The following is an 18,899-nucleotide window of genomic DNA, read 5'->3' on the forward strand; positions in this document are numbered from 1 at the left end:
GACAATTAATATCAGCGGAATTTTATCTTGGAATTGGATAGCAATTGTGTACATCACATGAAAATCTTGAAATTTTCTAACGGAACACATTATCATATAAAAATACCCATGAGAAAGTAAAGCCTACCATAAAGAAACCTTTTTGAGTCCCACCAAATTCAAGAACATTTAAGTTAAAAATCTTTAGAAGCAGCCATACTTGATCATTCAAATATATTTTGAGTCATGTACATGATGTGGATGACAATGAGGCATAATATTATTAATGTTCACGAGTGTTAAACACGTTTTGAATAGAAACTCTGATAGGAGCACTTCAAAAAGGTTGTCATATAAGAAATATCTGCCCTGGAATCTCATAAAATGCAATCATTTACCTAACCTGTTTTGAAAATTGCACTATAAGTTCCAGATTGACTTGTAGCCATCTTCAAGAGGGACTCCTTGACTTCTTACCAATCAGAAAGGAAGCCAAGTCTTCTATAAGACGTTAATGAAATTGACTCTAAGTGGCCTTATGCTGTGGTACAATTGTTGTTTGTATATACCATTTCTTAGGTTTACGTTGCTTTAATAATTGAAACTTCACAAGCCTTTTAAATTCTAGTAGCGTAAAATCATTCATCACAAAATAAGTATCTTTGTCAATTGATAAATCAGCCACAAAAAATATCAGAGTCAACTCCTCGTGATGGTCAATAAAAACTCAAAAAATGTGATACGTCCCAATTCAGGAGTGAAAGGATTGATGAGTGGTGAAACAACAGGATTGTCTGTCCACTTCCACCTCCACAGCCATCTTAGACGTGTGTGAATATCAGATATGGATACAAATACATGCAATGTCTACTGTAACCTGCATATCCAAAAAAGAGCCCAACCAGATTATGTTCCATGACTTTTTAAAGTATTAGATACAATTTATTAATGCCATGTAAGTATCAAGGTGGCCTAAAATTTTGCCACTTCCATGCAATATTGTCAAGGTATTCCAGATCAGATGTCCAATATGAACATTAAAAAGTATTCATAGACCTGAGATTTATGCAAAGCATAATTCATGCAATATCAAAATCCATAACTTGAAGTACAGAATAAGTCAACCCTATGGCTATTTTTCCACAAGAGAACATTTGCAGGAACAAGGATGTTTATGATGACCAAGAGAACATGAAACCAAAGGACCTGAATAAGACGAAAAAGAGAGTTATGTCTGAATTTTAGAATAACTTTAACTAGAAGAACTTTCTAATTAATTTTCAAGTAACAGAAGTTTTCATCCCCGTTACACATTGTTCAAAACCAAAAAATGAGGCTAATATCATCCTTATTTAGGGAAGAATGATTGATGTGCTGAATATCTTCATATGAAAGGTCACAATATATAGAACCTCATCCACACTGTTCCACATGCTCATTTTCATTGTATCAACTATCACTATCTGCAATTATGGCATTCGAATCATTAGCAAAGCTGTTCAAAAACCATTAAAAAGATGCAAATTCTCCTTAATAAGAACTTTATAATAACTTACAGAATTTGCTAATTAACTTTCAAGTAACAGAAGTTTTCATCCCCATTACAAGAACCAGAAATTAATATCATCTTATTTTGGAGAGAATGATTGATGTGCTGAAAACCTTCATATTAATGGTTGCAATATATAGAACTGCATCCACATGCTCAATTTCATTGAATCGACTATGAGTATGTGCAATTATGGTATTCAAATCATTAGCAAAGCTGTTCATAAGACCGTTAAAGATACATATTCTACTTAAACAGATGAATCATATCAAAATTACTCTTTCAGACATAAATTGACAACACTGGATAATATTCCGCAAGAGAATATGACTCGATTGTGGACAAGGAAATTAATGTGTTCCAAAAGGATATTCAAATGATCAAAACAAGCTATGACAAAAAGAAATTCATTGAGCTACAATTGATAAGAATGTCCCTAGAAGCATAAGAACATAATCTCAAGCAATGAAATCCAAAACAAATAGTTTGAAAGGTTTACAGTATTATCACTCCTTGTCATATAGCCCTGGGAGAGTGAGGACCGCACATAAGAACAGAAATGGTGATTGGGCAACTAATGAAGATCTCTATCACGATATGATTTACAATAACATGAATGAAAGATCACTTCTGACTACTTTAATGTTTGAAAGGTCAATAACAAGGATATAAATTAACTCCTTGACAGCATAAGGCTAAAAAAAGATCATTTATTAACCATCCTACGGAAATGATGTCGACTAGAACTTTAAAAGGCTAGAATCATTTTAGGTAAATAGAGAATTTTCAATTTGAAATCCAGTAAATAAACACACACTTACTGTTTTATTCCTAACCTGAGTATTTATGAAATAAACTTGTTGCTTTATGTCAAGAGCTTCCGGTAAGACAATACAATTTTTTGCGGAAAGTGCTCACAAGGTAATGTCCAACCTGCAAATTGCACTATGCATGCTACACAAAGAAAATACACCAAAAATGTAACTTTGCAGCTTTACAAGACCTATTCGCTCGTATTGAACACAGAAATCAGCATTACAGCATTCTAGAGAAAATTGCATGGACTGTTTAAGGGTGATTCAGAGAATGATTTTCTAGAATTTCAGATTCGCAACATCATTCTCCTTTATTTCTTCTTTTCAAGCATATAAAATATTTATTAATTCTCTAACATTTTCAAGCTTTAATAGCATGTAAAAATTACAAATTTTATTGTTTTGAATTCAATTATGTAATTTTTTTGGTTGTTTTACAATTCCAAAAAATTGTGTGATTTTTTCTTAGATGTAAGGTTCACATTTTAATGTAAAATCATGTTATTACTGTTATGATATTACATTTCGAAATTTCAATGTTCCATGATGACGCTGTTACCAAATTACATTTCAATATTTCAATGGACCATATTACATTTCTATAGTACATTGTAATATAGAACTTATGTGTGACACATCGTGTGTTTTCTGTCAACTACAACAAGCCAATGTAGGGGAAATGAGGGGATCAGAGGTAGGAAAATGGTGATGAGGTCACCTTCTAAGCACGCCGCCTCATGCTATGCAACTAGGAAGTCTCATGGGACCAAAGGGGAACAAGAGGACTACCTGTGGGCTTAAGAAGGGACTTTCCAGGCACCCTATTGTGAATGTTCCTCATAATCTCTATTATGGTAAATGAGTGTTCAGTCATGTGAAGCAAGATAGGAGTGGGAATATGGAGAAAAATGGTGATGGGACACCACACAAGTTATGCCACCTAATATCTATGGCACAGGCCACATGAGGCCAACAGGGATGATATATCTGCACTTGGGCCTAAGGAAAGGGGTCTTTGTGGCACATCATCAAGTCATCCTACCTTGTCACTTCTATGGTCGATTCATAGTAAAATCAATTCTAGCAATATATTGATGTGATCTGCATTCCTCACATATGTTAACTCTTAATTAAATAGATGTAACTATGAATTATAGATTATAGATAATCCCTAACTGTGTTGAAGAGCCTCAACCAAAGAAAAAAGGTATCTCTAAGCCCTACTTGCTTGATAGAAATATTGCAATCTAGGGCAAATTTGGATTATCATTATTTAAGGACATTACAAAACAATAAGGGTGGCAATGGAAGCAAGAATGTAGAATTCCTCACTAGGTACACTACCTCATGTGGGTGGCAAAGAGCCACACGATGACCAAGAGGGATAGCATCCACTCTTGGGCCTAGGGTAAAGGATCGATCAAAAATGGAATCCTCACTAGACATACACACTCATGTGGATGGCAAAGAGTCGCATGATGACCAAGGAGGATAGCATCAACTCTTGGGCTTAGGGTATCAGATTGATCAAATATTGATCCTTCAGTAGCTACACCCCTATATATGGATGACAAAGAGGCACATGATAGCCAAGAGGGATAGCATGCTCTTGGGCCTAGAGCAAATGATTGATCAAGATATGGAATCCTCACTAGGTACACCCTATTACATCCCAAATTTTGCTAAATTTAAATATAATCTTCTAGCCATTGGAAATTTATGTGGAGTTGTTTAGTAGATTTGTTGAGATAATTGATTCATGTGAAATTGATCTATTGGTAAAGTTGTTGAGATAGTTGATTCATGTGAAATGGAATTTCGGTTATTAGTTATTATTTCATGTGACATGTTGGTTAGAAATTATGATGGGAATTGAAAAATGAATATCTTAGAAGTTGAAAATGATTATGTGATATTTTATTATTAGTTCAAATTATGGAAATATGTTATTACCCTAGAACCATTTATTTTTTGCAGGCACACGATGATGGGGGGAGGTATTGTCAAAATGGGAGTAAGGAATGGGGCTCCCAAATCCACTGTCAAACCATCAGGCATGAAATCTAACAACCTAGATCAAGGATGAAATGGTTAGACAAGCAAGAAAGTACAAAGGATGACCATGAGCTTACAAGTTAAATTATAACATTATAATAAATGCAAATAAGAAATATTACCTTTATTATGGATGATCTCAGAATATCTTGCAAATTCTATCATGTCTTAGTATAATAATATCTTGTCTATACTCCTACTTGTGTCGGCATAAAATGTGTACATGTGTACACGCACACACACACATATATGTATATGTGTATGAGAATTTCAAATTTAGAGCATACATACATACATATATGTTAAGGCTACTCAAACAAGTATGAATATAAAGGAGCGATATTAATATATTAAGGCATGAATGAAGATTTTGTTGCCACCCTTATTGTTTTATTTCGAACCTTGACTTTGACATGATTATTATTTATTTAATTGCCTTGAGCGGCCACCTTTTTCGTGTCTCCTTTTATAGCATTGAGCTATATGTCTTTCTTTTTATTCAATATGAAATTGGAAGGCCCATGCGAACATTTTTGCCACCTCGAAATTCTTGCGTAACTGAGCATATGTGTGGGTGTCTATTGCTTATCTTGCTCACCTCTTTATGTATGTGTTTTATTTACATTGCCTCTCACTCTCTCGAGCTGTTCTTCCACACATTTGCTTCCACATAAATTCTTTCTTGTTCATGCTATGTTTTTCTCTACTCATTTCAAGTAAGGGTGTGAACATAACTGGCAATTGCCTCTGATTTTGCCGAGCTTGTGAGATATTCCAGTATTCATTTTTCTGGACTGAATTGAAAGCTTTGATAGTGTAGGCAGGTGGCATCTACCTAACGCCAGTACCATTCAAATTTCCCAAATCGTGCCTACAGAATCAAGTCATGCATTACATTTATATGTTGTTATTGTGATTAAGTCATGCATTCTAAACTTGCGGCAATTGTTTTCCCTTGAAAATCCAAATTCGGGATGTGTCACTTGGAGTACTCTTCTTCTATTAAAAACTTGTTAGAAGAATGGAATTATCTGATTGCCAAAAGGCTTTACCTGTGATAGCTTTTGAATTTGAAGCACATACGTTTTTTGTCAAAGAAGTACTATCCCATACAATGATATGATCAATATATCTCTGAGATGGGGTGCTGCTCCATATGATAAAGGAACAATCAGAATGAAGGCTTAACTCATTTATGATGCCATAAGCCATAACTGGCATGAAAGATGGCAATGTATAAGTTCTCTATGAACCAAATATCATATAAGAAAACTCCCTAGAATTCATCCATGAGGACAACATGGTCAAGATGAAGGGAGAGAGTGGGAATAATCCTACAATGAAAGGAAATTATAATCAGTAATAATACTCAAAATCAATAACTACGTTAGCTCAAGGAAATCCTTTGTATAAAACTTGTTGTCAAGTCGAGCAATGGGTGATCAAGCATCTAAGTTGCCCATCCAAAATCCTTGGCCAAAGTCGGTTAATGGCATGATTGCCATTGTGATCACCAAAGGTCAAAGTGCTAGCAGTTGTAAGATAGGTTGATTGGAAAGTGTCCACAACCTCATCAGCTGACTAGTTGACACTCTAACACCAAGATGCTCAATGGCTGGACAAGTGTGTCCCAAGCCAACTCCTACGCTAGGGAGGGCCTTTCTCAATGGATTGTGTGGGGGTACATAAGGTCCATGGTTGGAGGTTAAGCCCATGGCAATGTTTCTCCTCTCTTCCAAATGCCAAGGCTTGCACAACAAAGGGACATCATCTGCTTATTCCCTAGTATCTATTTCATGTTCTCGTATTTCATTTGATGAACATATTGCTGTCATGTATTTTAAATATTTCCTAATGTCATGTGAATCTAATAGTTGAAATGGTTGTTAGTTTCTAGTTATTTGGAAATATAAATTACAGTTAACTCGTAGTTCCCCTTCATGTGAAAGAATAGAATAACTAATTTAACTGTATCTCCTTTCATTTGGTTAAGATTGTGATTCTTTTTCCTTTATTTAGTCAGTTATTTAGATTTCAGATTTTTAGCATGTTACACACCTCCTCATATAGATGGCAAGGGCCACATATGGCCAAGAGAGATAGTATCCACTTTTGGGTCTCGGGTAGAGGATTGGTTGAGGCACCCAAATGTGCCCCTTACCCTAGCCCTCACATGGTTGAACTCCATCAATAAATTAAATATATCTTATGGTTAAATTAATGTTCCTTACCCTAGTCGGAATGATCTATGCAATAAGGAAGATCTATATTGTGAATTATGTTTCCAAGATTTCCTAATATGTTGCAGGATCTCAACTAGGAACATAATGTTACTAATTATATCCTATTTCTTGTTCTATTTCAAATTGTGAATTAGGGCAAAATCTAGGGCATTTACAAAAAGGGGTCATTACAAGTGATATGAAAGCAGTGATCTTGTCATCCTACAAGGTAAAATATGAACCAATAAATGCATTCTAGTCAATATGTAGTATCTAACAATGAATGTATTCACATGTATATTTTGTGTTTTCGAATGTATGTGTTTAGTTCAATATTTTCAGTTGAGATAGAACATGAGAATAAGTGAAAACAAAAAACATATGAATTCATTGCATTTGAGGTCATAGAGGGCTATCGTGCTTCTAATCCTCATCTCAATTTTGTTGAAATTTGTAGCTGCGATAGAAATGTTTATCTCTGATTTGGCTATTGAGATAATACCTATGTATTGTGTTTGAGAAGATATCTATGATAATATTTGATATAATATTATATGAAAAGACATGTGTGTTGCAAAGAGGTGTGGAAATGAAAGAGACCTTCAATTGTGATACGAAGAGCCTCTCAATTCTATATATATACATGAGATTGCTTTATGTGTAGACACATTGTATTAGGTGAAAGCAATGTACTCGAATTTCTTATTATCAATAAAAGAGATTTTTTCTGGTGTGGTTGGGTTTTTTCCTTTTAAGGTTGAAGGGTTTTCCCAAGATAAATGTCAAGTTTCTTTTGTGCCTATTTTACCTTTATAGCTGTTTATCATAATTTTGGGTTAAACATTAAATTGGTATCGGAGTTAGGTTAGATATCAGCAATATAGGAATGTTGAATTCCTGGTAGCTGCATGGCAGATCTTCACGCTCCTCTCTATGTTTCTCTGTTGTTGCTGTGTGGTCTCTGTGTATTGTTCTCTTCTCTGTCACTTCTATATTGCAGTATGGTGTTGAGGCAATATGCTATTTCAACAGAAACATCTGCTCTCATTCTTTATCTGCCCTAGTATTATATTTTTGGCATCATATGCACAAGGAAATGTTCCATTGATAGCTCTCTAATCACCTACCTTTCTTATTAAGTATTGTATGCTTCTATATGATTGTGTATATGTTCTGTCTTGGCTTCATCACTTCTGGGCACACCTGGAGTCCATGCACATGCTGACATGCCATCCCTACTGCCAGCACATTGTTCTGATTTGTAACATAGCCAGAGTTTTCAAAATGTTTAGCAGTGAATTTTCAATGCTTGTGATGGTGGAATTGTATGTTCTACTTATCGGTTCATTTTTGTCATATAATATTTGATAAAAAGACTGTTCATATGGTAACGACAATCTTTGTCGTTTCGTATTTTTTACAACTTGCTCTTTCAAAGGAGTTGCAAATGATATCTTTGTATGATTATTCATCCTCCCGTTCATTTTTGTGCAAGGGTGTTTCTATCTGATATGTGAAATCTGATCAAATCTGATCAAGGTATTTTAATCTTGATATTAGCAAGGAAGAAAGTTGGGAATTGTCAGCAGAAGTTTGAATGAAGATACCATCAACTGCAGTTTTCCATTATGAGTTAAGAGCTACAGAGATTGACTGGGAATGTGTCAGTGATGGGAAACACCATTCAGAAGTTGGGACTGGATACATAACTGCAGGAGATAACATATCAGTGGGTACTCTGAGACAGCAATGTCTAACCATTGAAGTTCTGACTCAGACTCGAGTATATCTTCTGCAGGTGGTGGGATTGGAAATCTGTATCATTATGTTCTGGACGGGTATCCACTCTTAAGGATTGAGGGTCAGATTTCAATGTCATCCTGTTTTGGTTCTCTGTATAAACACCATTCTGATTGGAGTCTCATTGCAGCATACTATCATTTTCTAGTATTGTTTTCCTCCTTGCATTCTTCTGCAGTTGAAGGTATGAGTTATGTCTCTGATTTCTTGAATCACTACAGTGATAAAGATAATCCCTTACATCTTACAAAATAAAGTATCATATTTATGTTTGGGTTCTTATTTTCGGATGTGGCTTTGATGATACCATTTACTATAGAGAATTATGTTTCAGCTTCAATGTCAACTATCCTATTGGGGTGATCAAAATTGTCCCAATAGAGAGGAAGTTTCTATGGAATCACAACCATTCTTATACATGTTGATTGATGAAGTCTTCTCTGAGAGGGAGAAGCTCAAGGTGAAATCCCTTGTTCCACCCTCATTGAATAGGCATGGTGGAAATACATTCTTCTTTGGAAGAAGTTTGAGGTGAAAGCCCTCGTTCCACCCTCTGCAAGTAGGTATGGTGGACCAACCTTTGTGAGTAGACATGGTGCAAATGCATTCTTCTCTAGGAAAAGTCTGAGGTAAAAGCCCTCATTCCACCCTTTGCAAGTAGGTATGGTGGACTACCCTCTATGAGTAGGCATGGTGGAATTCACACGTGTGACTCTATGAAATTAATTTTATGCTACTATGGTGAATTATGTTATGCTGAGATAACATGTTTTAGTGAGAATCTATGTGATGAGAACTTATCCTTGACATCTTTTGGTTGCAGCTATGTGTGTCTGCCATACGAAAGACCTCTCACTTGCTAAGAGGGAGTGTTGACGATTGTAGCTGCAATAGAGATCTTTATCTATGATTTTGCTATTAAGATGATAACTATGTATTGCGTTTACAGCTGGAGAAGATATTTATGTTAATATTTAAGATAATATTATGTGAAAAGACGTGCCATGTGAAGAGGCATGCATTTGGAAATATGATGAGACTTGTTTTTGGAAATTGAAGACACCTTCAGTTGTGATATGAAGAGTCTCTCAGATCTATGTATACATGAGATAGCTTTGAGTGCAGACACATCATATCAAGTGAAAGGTACTTGAATTTTTTATTATCATTAAAAGATATAGTCTTCTTATGTGGCTGGGTTGTTTTCCTTTCAAGGATAAGGGTCATTAAAAGAAATAGTTTTCTAATGTGGCTGGGTTTTTTGCCCTTCAAGGTTAAGGGTCTTTCCAAGATAAATGTCAAGTGTCTTTTGTGCCTATTTTTCCATTATTGTTGTTTATCATATTTTCTGGGCTAAAACATTAACAAATATATGTGAAGTTCTTGTGTTAATGTAAAGATCTCATTCTTTCTCTCAGAAAGATCAAACATAAATTGCCTTAATTAAACCCTGCCATTCTCCAACTATTGATCATAACTAACATTTGAAATAACGGAGAAAACATATCGGTCTACAACTTATGATTATATCAAAGTATGCAGCAAAAGGTGGATTTCAAATTGAAATCCATGACCATTCAATCTTATTAAACTATTTTTAGCACCTTAGATTCTTGCTATTTTAAGCACGTTATTTAGATTCTTAGTTTACTGGTCAATTGGGCTCTACTTTTGAATTTTCTTGATCTGTTCAATTTTTAGACGACTTTACATTTTCATTAGCACTTTTTATAGCATCTGTAAATTCTATACATTTGATGTATTGTTAATACAAATTCATTCAAATTTTTAACATTTCATAGTATCAAAGCAGGAGCCAGTCTAGGTATGGCTCCCTCACCGTACAGCTCAAGATCATGAATAGTTTTTTGAGGGTGTCTTTCAGCAAAAGCAAGGGTTCTGAAATTTTTTCCAAGAGTTTGTGGAGAAATTTTGAAGGTTTTAGTGTTGTCTTTGGGCAGCTGGTATTTTTCCTCTGTGCAATTTTGGGTTTTTCTTGCAGGCTGCACATCTCTGTTTGTCTTTTTTTTCGGTGGGTTGTGCCGAAGGGAGATTTTTGCAGAAGCGTGTCAGTTTTGACAGGATTTATGTCTTCCAGCCTGTGTATTTGTCGCGGGTAGGCATCAGTTTTTGTATAGCCCAAAATCGCAATTAGAAATGCTGCCAAAAATCGCACTATTTTTTCCTATAGACGCAATGCAACACTTTACAGCTTCTTCCTCTTTCTATTGTTGCAGTTTCCGTCAATGCAATTTTTCATGTTTTTAAGGTTCGCCTACACCTGCTAAAAACCCCTCTGTGACCCATATTTATGCATTTGGCAGCTAACATTTTCTGGCATTAACTTACGAAAAACATTGTGTTGGATTCTTTTATGTTTTTTTACCTTCTTTTATCTGACAAAATGATGCTTTGTAAACTTCAATTTTTAAATTGTCAGATTACTCCACAACAATCATGGCTTCTTGTAGTTTGGTTTGAGTTGCAGTACCCATCTACAAAACGTTCTTGGCAAATCATGGTATCTTTCAATCTACTTTGGGACAACCTGCTAATCTTCAAAATTTCATCAGAGGGTTTGTTTACTTTTCCTCAAAAATTGTGGATCGTGGTAGTTGTTCTCACTGTGTCTTTGGCTACAGAGAGGGACAACTTTGTTATCCTACATCAAGGTGGACATTTTTTGATAATTTCTGGTCAGAAGTTTTACCGATTCTGGGAGAGTTAGTGGCAGACACATCTCATTGGCAAGGTCAATGGCAGACCCATCTCTCTTATTGCTGAGAGATCCAGGGAGGCTATCATATGTTCTTAACTGGACTGATTTTGGCTACTCTCAATTATTAACATTCTGCAGATCTAGGGAGGGTCTCACCAGCAGCAGAATGTTCTGAAGAATTTATGCACACAAGACATGTACTGTCTGCTGCAGAATAGTTGATAGACTGACCATTAAAAGAGAGTATTGGACTTTTTTTAGTACCTTAGATTCTTGCTATTTTTAGCCCATTATTTAGAATCTTAGTTTAATGGATTTAGGCTCTACTTTTGAATTATCTTAATTTGTTTGGTTTTTCAATGTCATCTATATTTAGACAACTTTGCTTCTTCATTAAAGATTTTTATAGTGTACGTAAACTCTATATATTTGGTATATTGTTAATACAAATTGATTCAGCTTTTTGGAGTTTCAAATCTTTGCTTGAGAACAAGCAAAATCTGAGAGGGGAGGATAGTTATGTCCATGACATGAAGAATACCTAGGAAGATAACATTTATCAGAAAATTGTCTTATTTTTAAGACCTTGTGATACTCTGAAACTAGCTATCCAAGAAATTAAAAACAAGTCTGCATCAGCACGAGCTCTTGTGTTGCAATGTCATAGGATGCTCCAGTTTGTTCTCCAAAAATTGATTTGATATCATAGTTACACTGCCTTGGGGGACGGTGGAATGGGGGGACAAGTTTCCAGGACAGGGGGACAGAGGGGCCTTAATTTGGAGACAGTGGGGGGGCGGCGAGGCGATGGCAGCGGGGGACAAGAGGGGATATATATATATATATATATATGGTACTTAAAATGCTAGTTATGAAAATATGTATTGCAATATAAGATATAAAGATGTAAAAGAGTAAATACTTGAACATTGCATTGAATTGGAACATCGAACATTAAACATAAGTAGTTGAATCTGCAAATAGCCAACACTGGGATGTTCCCCATCCTCAATGGAGGTGGCACCATTGGGGACAGGGGGAAGGAGTCCTCAAGTCCCCGGTGCGTTGAAGTCTCCGGGACATGGGTCAAAAGGGGGGGCGGGGGGGGACGGGCTGGCGTGTCCCCATTTTACTGTTTGATATGCAAATTTCAGATAACTGATACATAATGATTTTTTCTCAAAAGAGTGTGATGGCAAACCAATACAATGACTAATTGGTTAAAATAAGTACATATTGATAAAGCAGTGATATGTTTACAAAAGTGGCGAGGTGCGAACTTAATTTGTGTTAACAAAAGTACAGTTTTCCGAGGTGCAATTTTTTTGTTCTTTTTGGCTCTCTTGCATCCTAATGACGGATCATGTAGTGTGATTTGAAACCTTGATGGTAAAAAACTATTACACAATCATACCCAAAGGAAAGAAAGAATTCAAGTAAAGGGATGCATCAAATTTCTTAAAGGACATGATACATGAATATTCTGCTACAGGGAAGAGGTATATATGTCAAAGGATAGCATTCAAAGAAAGGCATTGAGCCAATCAGATCTTTCACAAAGCAAACTCACTCGGCATAGAGAATCTGAATACTATTATAAATTGGTAGGAAGTATGAATGAGTGTCATTTATGAGTTCTGCTTATAAATAATAATCTTATGTATGATTTCTTATCAAAGAAAGGCACTGAGCCAATCAGATATTACACACAGCAAACTCACTCAGCATAGAGAATCTGAATACTATTATAAATTGGTAGGAAGCATGAATGAGTCTCATTTATGAGTTCATGCTTATAAATAATGATATTATGTATCATTTCTTATCAAAGAAAGGCACTGAGCCAATCAGATCTTACACACAGCAAACTCACTCGGCATAGAGAATCTGAATACTATTATAAATTGGTAGGAAGTATGAATGAGTCTCATTTATGAGTTCTTGCTTATAAATAATGATCTTATGTATGATTTCTTACTTATCATCTCCCTCCCTATCAGTTTTCTCTAGGTGCTCCCGCTCACCTCCTCCCCTCTTGTCAGGAGCTGAACAAGCATGTGAGACTCAATATTTACAAACACTACATTATAACAACTTGGATCAACCCTCCGAGAGGGTTGCATCCGCAGATGGCCTTATATGTCGAGCAGTTCTTAGATATCCGTGATCAAATTATCGTGTGTCATGCATATTTGACCCGGCGTTGGTGCCATGCCCTTTGTATCTCTCTTGGTTCATTTAAAATTGGATCCCACTGGCTTAGATACCAAATTAACCATCACATCGACAAAGAGGGTCGTATTAGCCATTTATGTACCCTTGCAGAGACGGAAACGGAGACTCACTGTATTTTTCATTGTCCCATCTACTATGATATCAGAGGGAGGTTTTACAGTCTTTTCAAAGATTGCAGCAGTTCTGCACTCCTCCTCCCAGCCACATCAGATCAATGAGGCCCTGTTGTGGACTCACCAGACAGCGACGCTCCTCATCCGATAGTATTCAGAGACAGTCCGCGATCCTTGGTCACCCTGTTCCTTATCCTTTTGTGTTGGACTTCTTCCAGCCAAGGACCCTTAGTCCTTTCTTTGGTGTCTCGTTTGCTTCTTTGTTGTTTTGTTCTTTCGTGGGCCCCGTTTGGTGTCCTTGATGTGGGTGGTTTCCCTTGTTTGTAAACTTTCAATCCCTTAGACCCTTGTCGGTCTCTTGTTAGACATTAATAAATTTATCTTATCTTATCTTATGGGTAATGATCTTAATTATGGTTTCTTGTTCATTTATAATGAATGAATGTGATATCATTATTATGTGATCTCTTATACGAAGAAAAGCATACAATAATATGCAACTTATATGTCTTCTATAATCAATCATAGTAGTGATAATAAGGAATATGAGGAAGAAAATGTTATGAGGTCCTCTTCTAAATATGCCATCCCTTATGGTTGTGATGGGTTGTCCCATGGGGCCAAAGGTGCTGATACCTTGGTTGACCATTTTGTGAAGGGACTCTAATCATGATTTAAATGATAAGGGTGGGCAATGGAAGACGGAACAATTACGGAGTTCCTCACTAGGTACATCCCCCCTTGTATGGATGGCAAAGACCCACATGGTGACCAAAAGGGATAGCATCCCCTCGTGGGTGGGCAGAGGATTGATTAGATATGGATTCCTCACTAGGTACAAACCCTCATGTGGATGGCAAAAAGCCACATGATGGTCAAGAGGGATAGCATCTGCTCTTGGGCCTAGGATGGGGGATTGATGAGTCATTGATCAGATATAAATTCCTCACTAGGTACACCTCCTCATATGGATGCCAGATACCCACATGATGGCCAAGAGGGATAACATCCGATCTTGGGCCTAAGATAGAGGATTCCTAAAAAATGGTGTACTTTGCACATGAATAAAAGAGCAGCAATTAGGCCAGGGGTTGTATACAAGCATGAATCCTCGGCTCTCATGTTTTGTGTTCCAAAAAACTAGCTATTCGATTTCCTTGCGTAGAGAAACAAAACTGAAAATATTTCATAAGGAATTCTAATTCCCATTGATGCCTCTTTATAAAAGACACCCTCAGCCAAAAAAGCTGCAACCATATCCTTAATTCACTGATTTTGGCAACTTAGGCAATTATATTATTTACTTGTCGTTATAAATTTCGCCCATGTAAAACAGCCCAAGAAGATGAAATTGTAACTCAAGTGATGTCATTTAACAAATGCACATGAATAATTAAATTCCTAACCACAACCATAGCTTTTTTGGCCATATATTTAAATATCACCTTATCTCCTTTATTAATGCAATGCTTTAGCCTAAGGGGAGAAAATCAATAGGCTAGCACTATCATTTATTGACGTGCTAGGCAACAAGGGATATTACAAAAGAAAAGGAGTTGCTGTTACTATTCTCTAGGTATTAAGTGGGGAAAGAGAGCAATTTGATAATGTAAGGAAAGATAGTTTGCTGTGTGGAAAGAATTGAGCTCCTAAGCAATAGCTAGTGCAATTTTTTTTTTAAAGATATTCATTTTGGTGGAATTTTGAAGACATTATTTTGGAAAGAAGTGAGAGTTTACGTGCACACAGTTTGCATGGGTGCTCTTTGCTATATTTTCTCTTCAGTTCAGTGAATCATGTTATAGGAGAGAAGGGTGGAAATTAAAGTAATATGAGTGTTGGTGCTGGGAATTACCAGTCTACCAAATATTTGCAGCAGTATTACAATGAATATGTGTGAATATTTTACATAATATGACTTTATTTAGTTAATAGTACTCTGTTATTGTAATCTATTTTGATCGTTAGGTAAGCTGTTTGAATCAGGTCTACATCAACTTTGTTTGCCTTCTCACCAATAGAAAATAAAACACTCTAAATAAATTTTCAACCCACATTGACAAATAACAAAGTGCAAGAAATAGTTATGAGAGGCAGAATAAGACGTACTCATGTAGGTTTGAATGTCCCCAGTAATTTGAAAACTGAGTATTGTCCGGCACAGCTTGAGAATTGAGATGGCCAGAAAAGGCGGAGTTTACCATTGGCACAAACACAGTGGGATTAACAAAATCTCCTCGGGCAAGCAAAGTCGGATCAACAAACCCTCCTGGACCAAGTATGCCAGGATAAACAGCTTCTTTTGGACCATGTATATACTCTCCTCTGCCAAGTGAAGTGGGATCGATAAACCCTCCTGGAACAAGTATGCCAGGATAAACAGATCCTCTTGGACCATGTTTTGCCATGTATGATTTGTTGCTACTTCTGCGTCTGGGTAATTTTAGCGCGCAGTGACACTGTTGGCCGTTGATTTCCTTTACGGGATCCCTCAGTGCACTTAAAGCACTTGATTTAGTGCGAAATTCTACAAAGCCAAAACCCAGAGGCTTGCCACTCTCCTTACCAGCAAAGACCTTAGCATATTCTATTTTTCCGTACTGTAAGAATGCCTCTCTGAGCGTCTTTGACTTTGTATCACATTTCAGATTCTTAACATATAATGTCCTCTTTAACTTACTTCTACTTGCCACACTGTTTATGCAAGCTAGTAAACCTGGTTCTCTCTGTGCAGATGATTTCAGAACCTCCTTGAGCTCATCTTCAGTGAGACTATTCACAAGCATTTCTATGACTTCTGTGGCATCGCTTTTTTTCTTTTCCTCCTCTGTTATGATCTCTTCCTGTCCGGTTTTCTTCATTTGTCCCTCTTTCTCAATGCACGTTCCGTTCCCTTTCTCGCTCGCTCTTTGATCATTCTCTGGTTTCTTCTCTACTTTTCCATCAACCTTCGTTCTCTTCAGCTGTCCTTCTCCCTGTGTGATTTTCTTTACTTCTCCCTCTTCCTCTGTGATTTTTTTCGTATGTCCTTCTTCCATTGTGGTTTTCTTCTTTACTTCCGGTGGTATTTTCTTCCTTTCGCTATCTTCCTCTGTGATTTTCTTCACTTCTCCTCCTTTTACTTTGTTCGCTTGCTTCCTCTTTTTCCTTTTCCTACGCATGCCCTCACTTTGTTCAGTGTCAATTTTTTTTTCCACCATTTCATCTATTTCCATTTTCTCCGAGAACTTTTGCTTTGTCTCTGTTTTCATAGTAACCTCAATCTCCTTCTCTGATTCAGTCTGCTGCAGCTCCATTTTTTTTGCAGTTAACTCATCGGCCTCAGCAACCTCTAATATTTTCTTCCCCCTCTGTGGTTCTTCTTCTTTTACTTTCTTGGCTCGCTTTCTTTTCTTACTCTTCTTACGCTTGCCCTCGCTTTCTTCATTCTCAATTTTTTTCTCCACCATTTCATTGATCTCCATTTTCTCCAAGAGCTCTTGCTTTGTCACTGTTTTCACAGTAACCTCGATCTCCTTCTCTGATTCATTCTGCTGCAGCTCCACTTTTTTCACAGTTGACTCATCAGCCTCAGCAACCTCTAAAATCTTCTTCACCGTCTGTGGTCCTCCTTCTTTTACTTTCTTCGCTCGCTTTCTTTTCTTACTCTTCCTACGCTTGCCCTCGCTTTCTTCATTCTCGATTTTTTTCTCCACAATTTCATCAATCTCCATTTTCTCCGAAAGCTCTTGCTTTGTCTCTGTTTTCACAATGACCTCGATCTCCTTCTCTGATTCATTCTGCTGCAGCTCCACTTTCTCCGCAGTTGACTCGTCGGCCTCCGCAACCTTTAATATTTTCTTCACCGTCTGTGGACTTTCGATCTCCAACTTTGCATTTGGTACATTTTTCTGCTCTGATTTTCCTTCTCCTTTTAGTACTTTTTTCGCTCGCTTCGTTTTCTTACACTTGCCCTCGCATTGTTCATTCTCAATTTTTTTCTCCACCGTTTCATCGATTTTCATTTTTTCCGAGAGCTTTTGCTTTGTCTCCGTTTTCACAGTAACCTCAATCTCCTTCTCTGATTCATTCTGCTGCAGCTCCACTTGCTTCGCAGTTGAATCATCGGCTTTCGCAACCTCCTCTAATATTTTCTTTACCGTCTGTGAACTTTCCATCTCCAATTTTGCCTTTCGTACACATTCGTGCTCGGATTTTCCAATTGTCTGGTTGCAATCAACAATTACCTCATTTTTCTGCTCCCCTTCTACATACTCTTCATTTCTTGGTTTGTCAGCTACAATGAGAGCAATTTTCTGCTCACCGGCAAATCTATCGAGATCCACCATCTCCGCCGCCAAATTCCTGGTATTTTCCGCACCGGCCACTAATTTAGCAGCATTTCTCTTGCGATTTTTCTTGGCTGACAACATTTTCTCTGAGATTTTTGGCTCCGTGGATTTGTCCTCTCTATTCATCGCGTTGGCCTCTGCCGCCTCTGCAACTTTCTGATCGACCTCTGCTTTCTCTACACCACTTTGATCGGTGTATCTGTTGCCTTCTACCTCGATCGAAATTTGCTCCGCAGCCTGTCCTTCATTTTGTGTTGATTTCTGCGCTGTTTCTTCCTCTTCTTCTGTTCTAAGCTTGACGGCTTTGTTCTGTGGTATCTTGCCCGGTGTCTCCCTCTTTGTTTGTACCATTCTAGCAAATAAAATTAAAGCAAATGAGCTGTGGGGAATTCAATTACAGTCCAAACAGAGATCTGTAACATTCCTGCGTTAACACCGTGTGGATTTGCCAAAATTGAACGGGGAACTGCCCAGGGTTTATCGTGACGATTTTCATGTTGGGGTTTACGGAGGCGTGATAGGGACTTTGGCCTAGCGTTTTAGGGCTAACAACAAGAGTCGAAGAGACCTTAGAAATGGAGGTACTTTGTTGATGCTTTTGAGACCAGAGTCTAAGAGATCATCAATAGAAATCTAAATTTCCATGTGCTTTTCTACGATGACAGCATTCTTGTTATAGTTTTAAACAAGAAATTGCACCTTAGTGTGTAATGGATACGTCTTAGAAATATCGAAGGTCAACTAAGTATTTGTCCATTTTTATATCACTCCCTCTAATCCTCTCTATATTGCATCTCTCTATCAATATATCTCTATTTCTCTATCTATTTTTCTCTCATCCCATCACTCTATCTTCATCTCCATACCTTCATCTACTCTTTACTCTCCATCTTTCTTTCTCTTCCCTCTAAACCTCACCCTATTTCTATCCTCTCTCTCTCTCTCTCTCTCTCTCTAATTTCCCTTCATTTATCCTTGTTATCTCTCAATCTATCTATCTCACTATCTAGAGATATGACTTTATATCTCTCCATTTTTGTGTATCCATTTATATCTTTGTAAGTCTCTTTCAATTCTTACC

General features: G+C 37.0%; 1 protein-coding gene across 2 annotated transcripts; it reads right to left on the reverse strand.

The window, feature by feature from the left end:
- Positions 1–237: 237 nt before the first annotated feature.
- Positions 238–18,468, reverse strand: LOC149549699 (uncharacterized). Of its 2 annotated transcripts, none has more exons than XM_089792986.1 (2): positions 15,597–18,468; positions 238–856 (listed from the first exon to the last, which is right to left on the reverse strand). In XM_089792986.1, exons 1-2 carry the CDS (start codon positions 18,167–18,169, stop codon positions 847–849), a joined length of 2,583 nt encoding a protein of 860 aa, XP_089649112.1. In that variant the 5' UTR covers positions 18,170–18,468; the 3' UTR covers positions 238–846. The 2 variants fall into 2 exon arrangements, with proteins under 2 accessions (XP_089649112.1, XP_089649113.1); XM_089792987.1 differs by lacking the exon at positions 238–856 and adding an exon at positions 900–1,442.
- Positions 18,469–18,899: the final 431 nt, after the last annotated feature.

The sequence above is a fragment of the Cupressus sempervirens genome, chromosome 7 (assembly GCF_028749045.1).
Source record: "Cupressus sempervirens isolate cs-2001-9-10 chromosome 7, ASM2874904v1, whole genome shotgun sequence".
NCBI lineage: Eukaryota > Viridiplantae > Streptophyta > Pinopsida > Cupressales > Cupressaceae > Cupressus > Cupressus sempervirens.

Bases quoted from the DNA above. Each gene is read 5' to 3' on its own strand.
- LOC149549699 (XM_089792986.1), bottom strand. From the start codon at position 18,169: ATGGTACAAACAAAGAGGGAGACACCGGGCAAGATACCACAGAACAAA.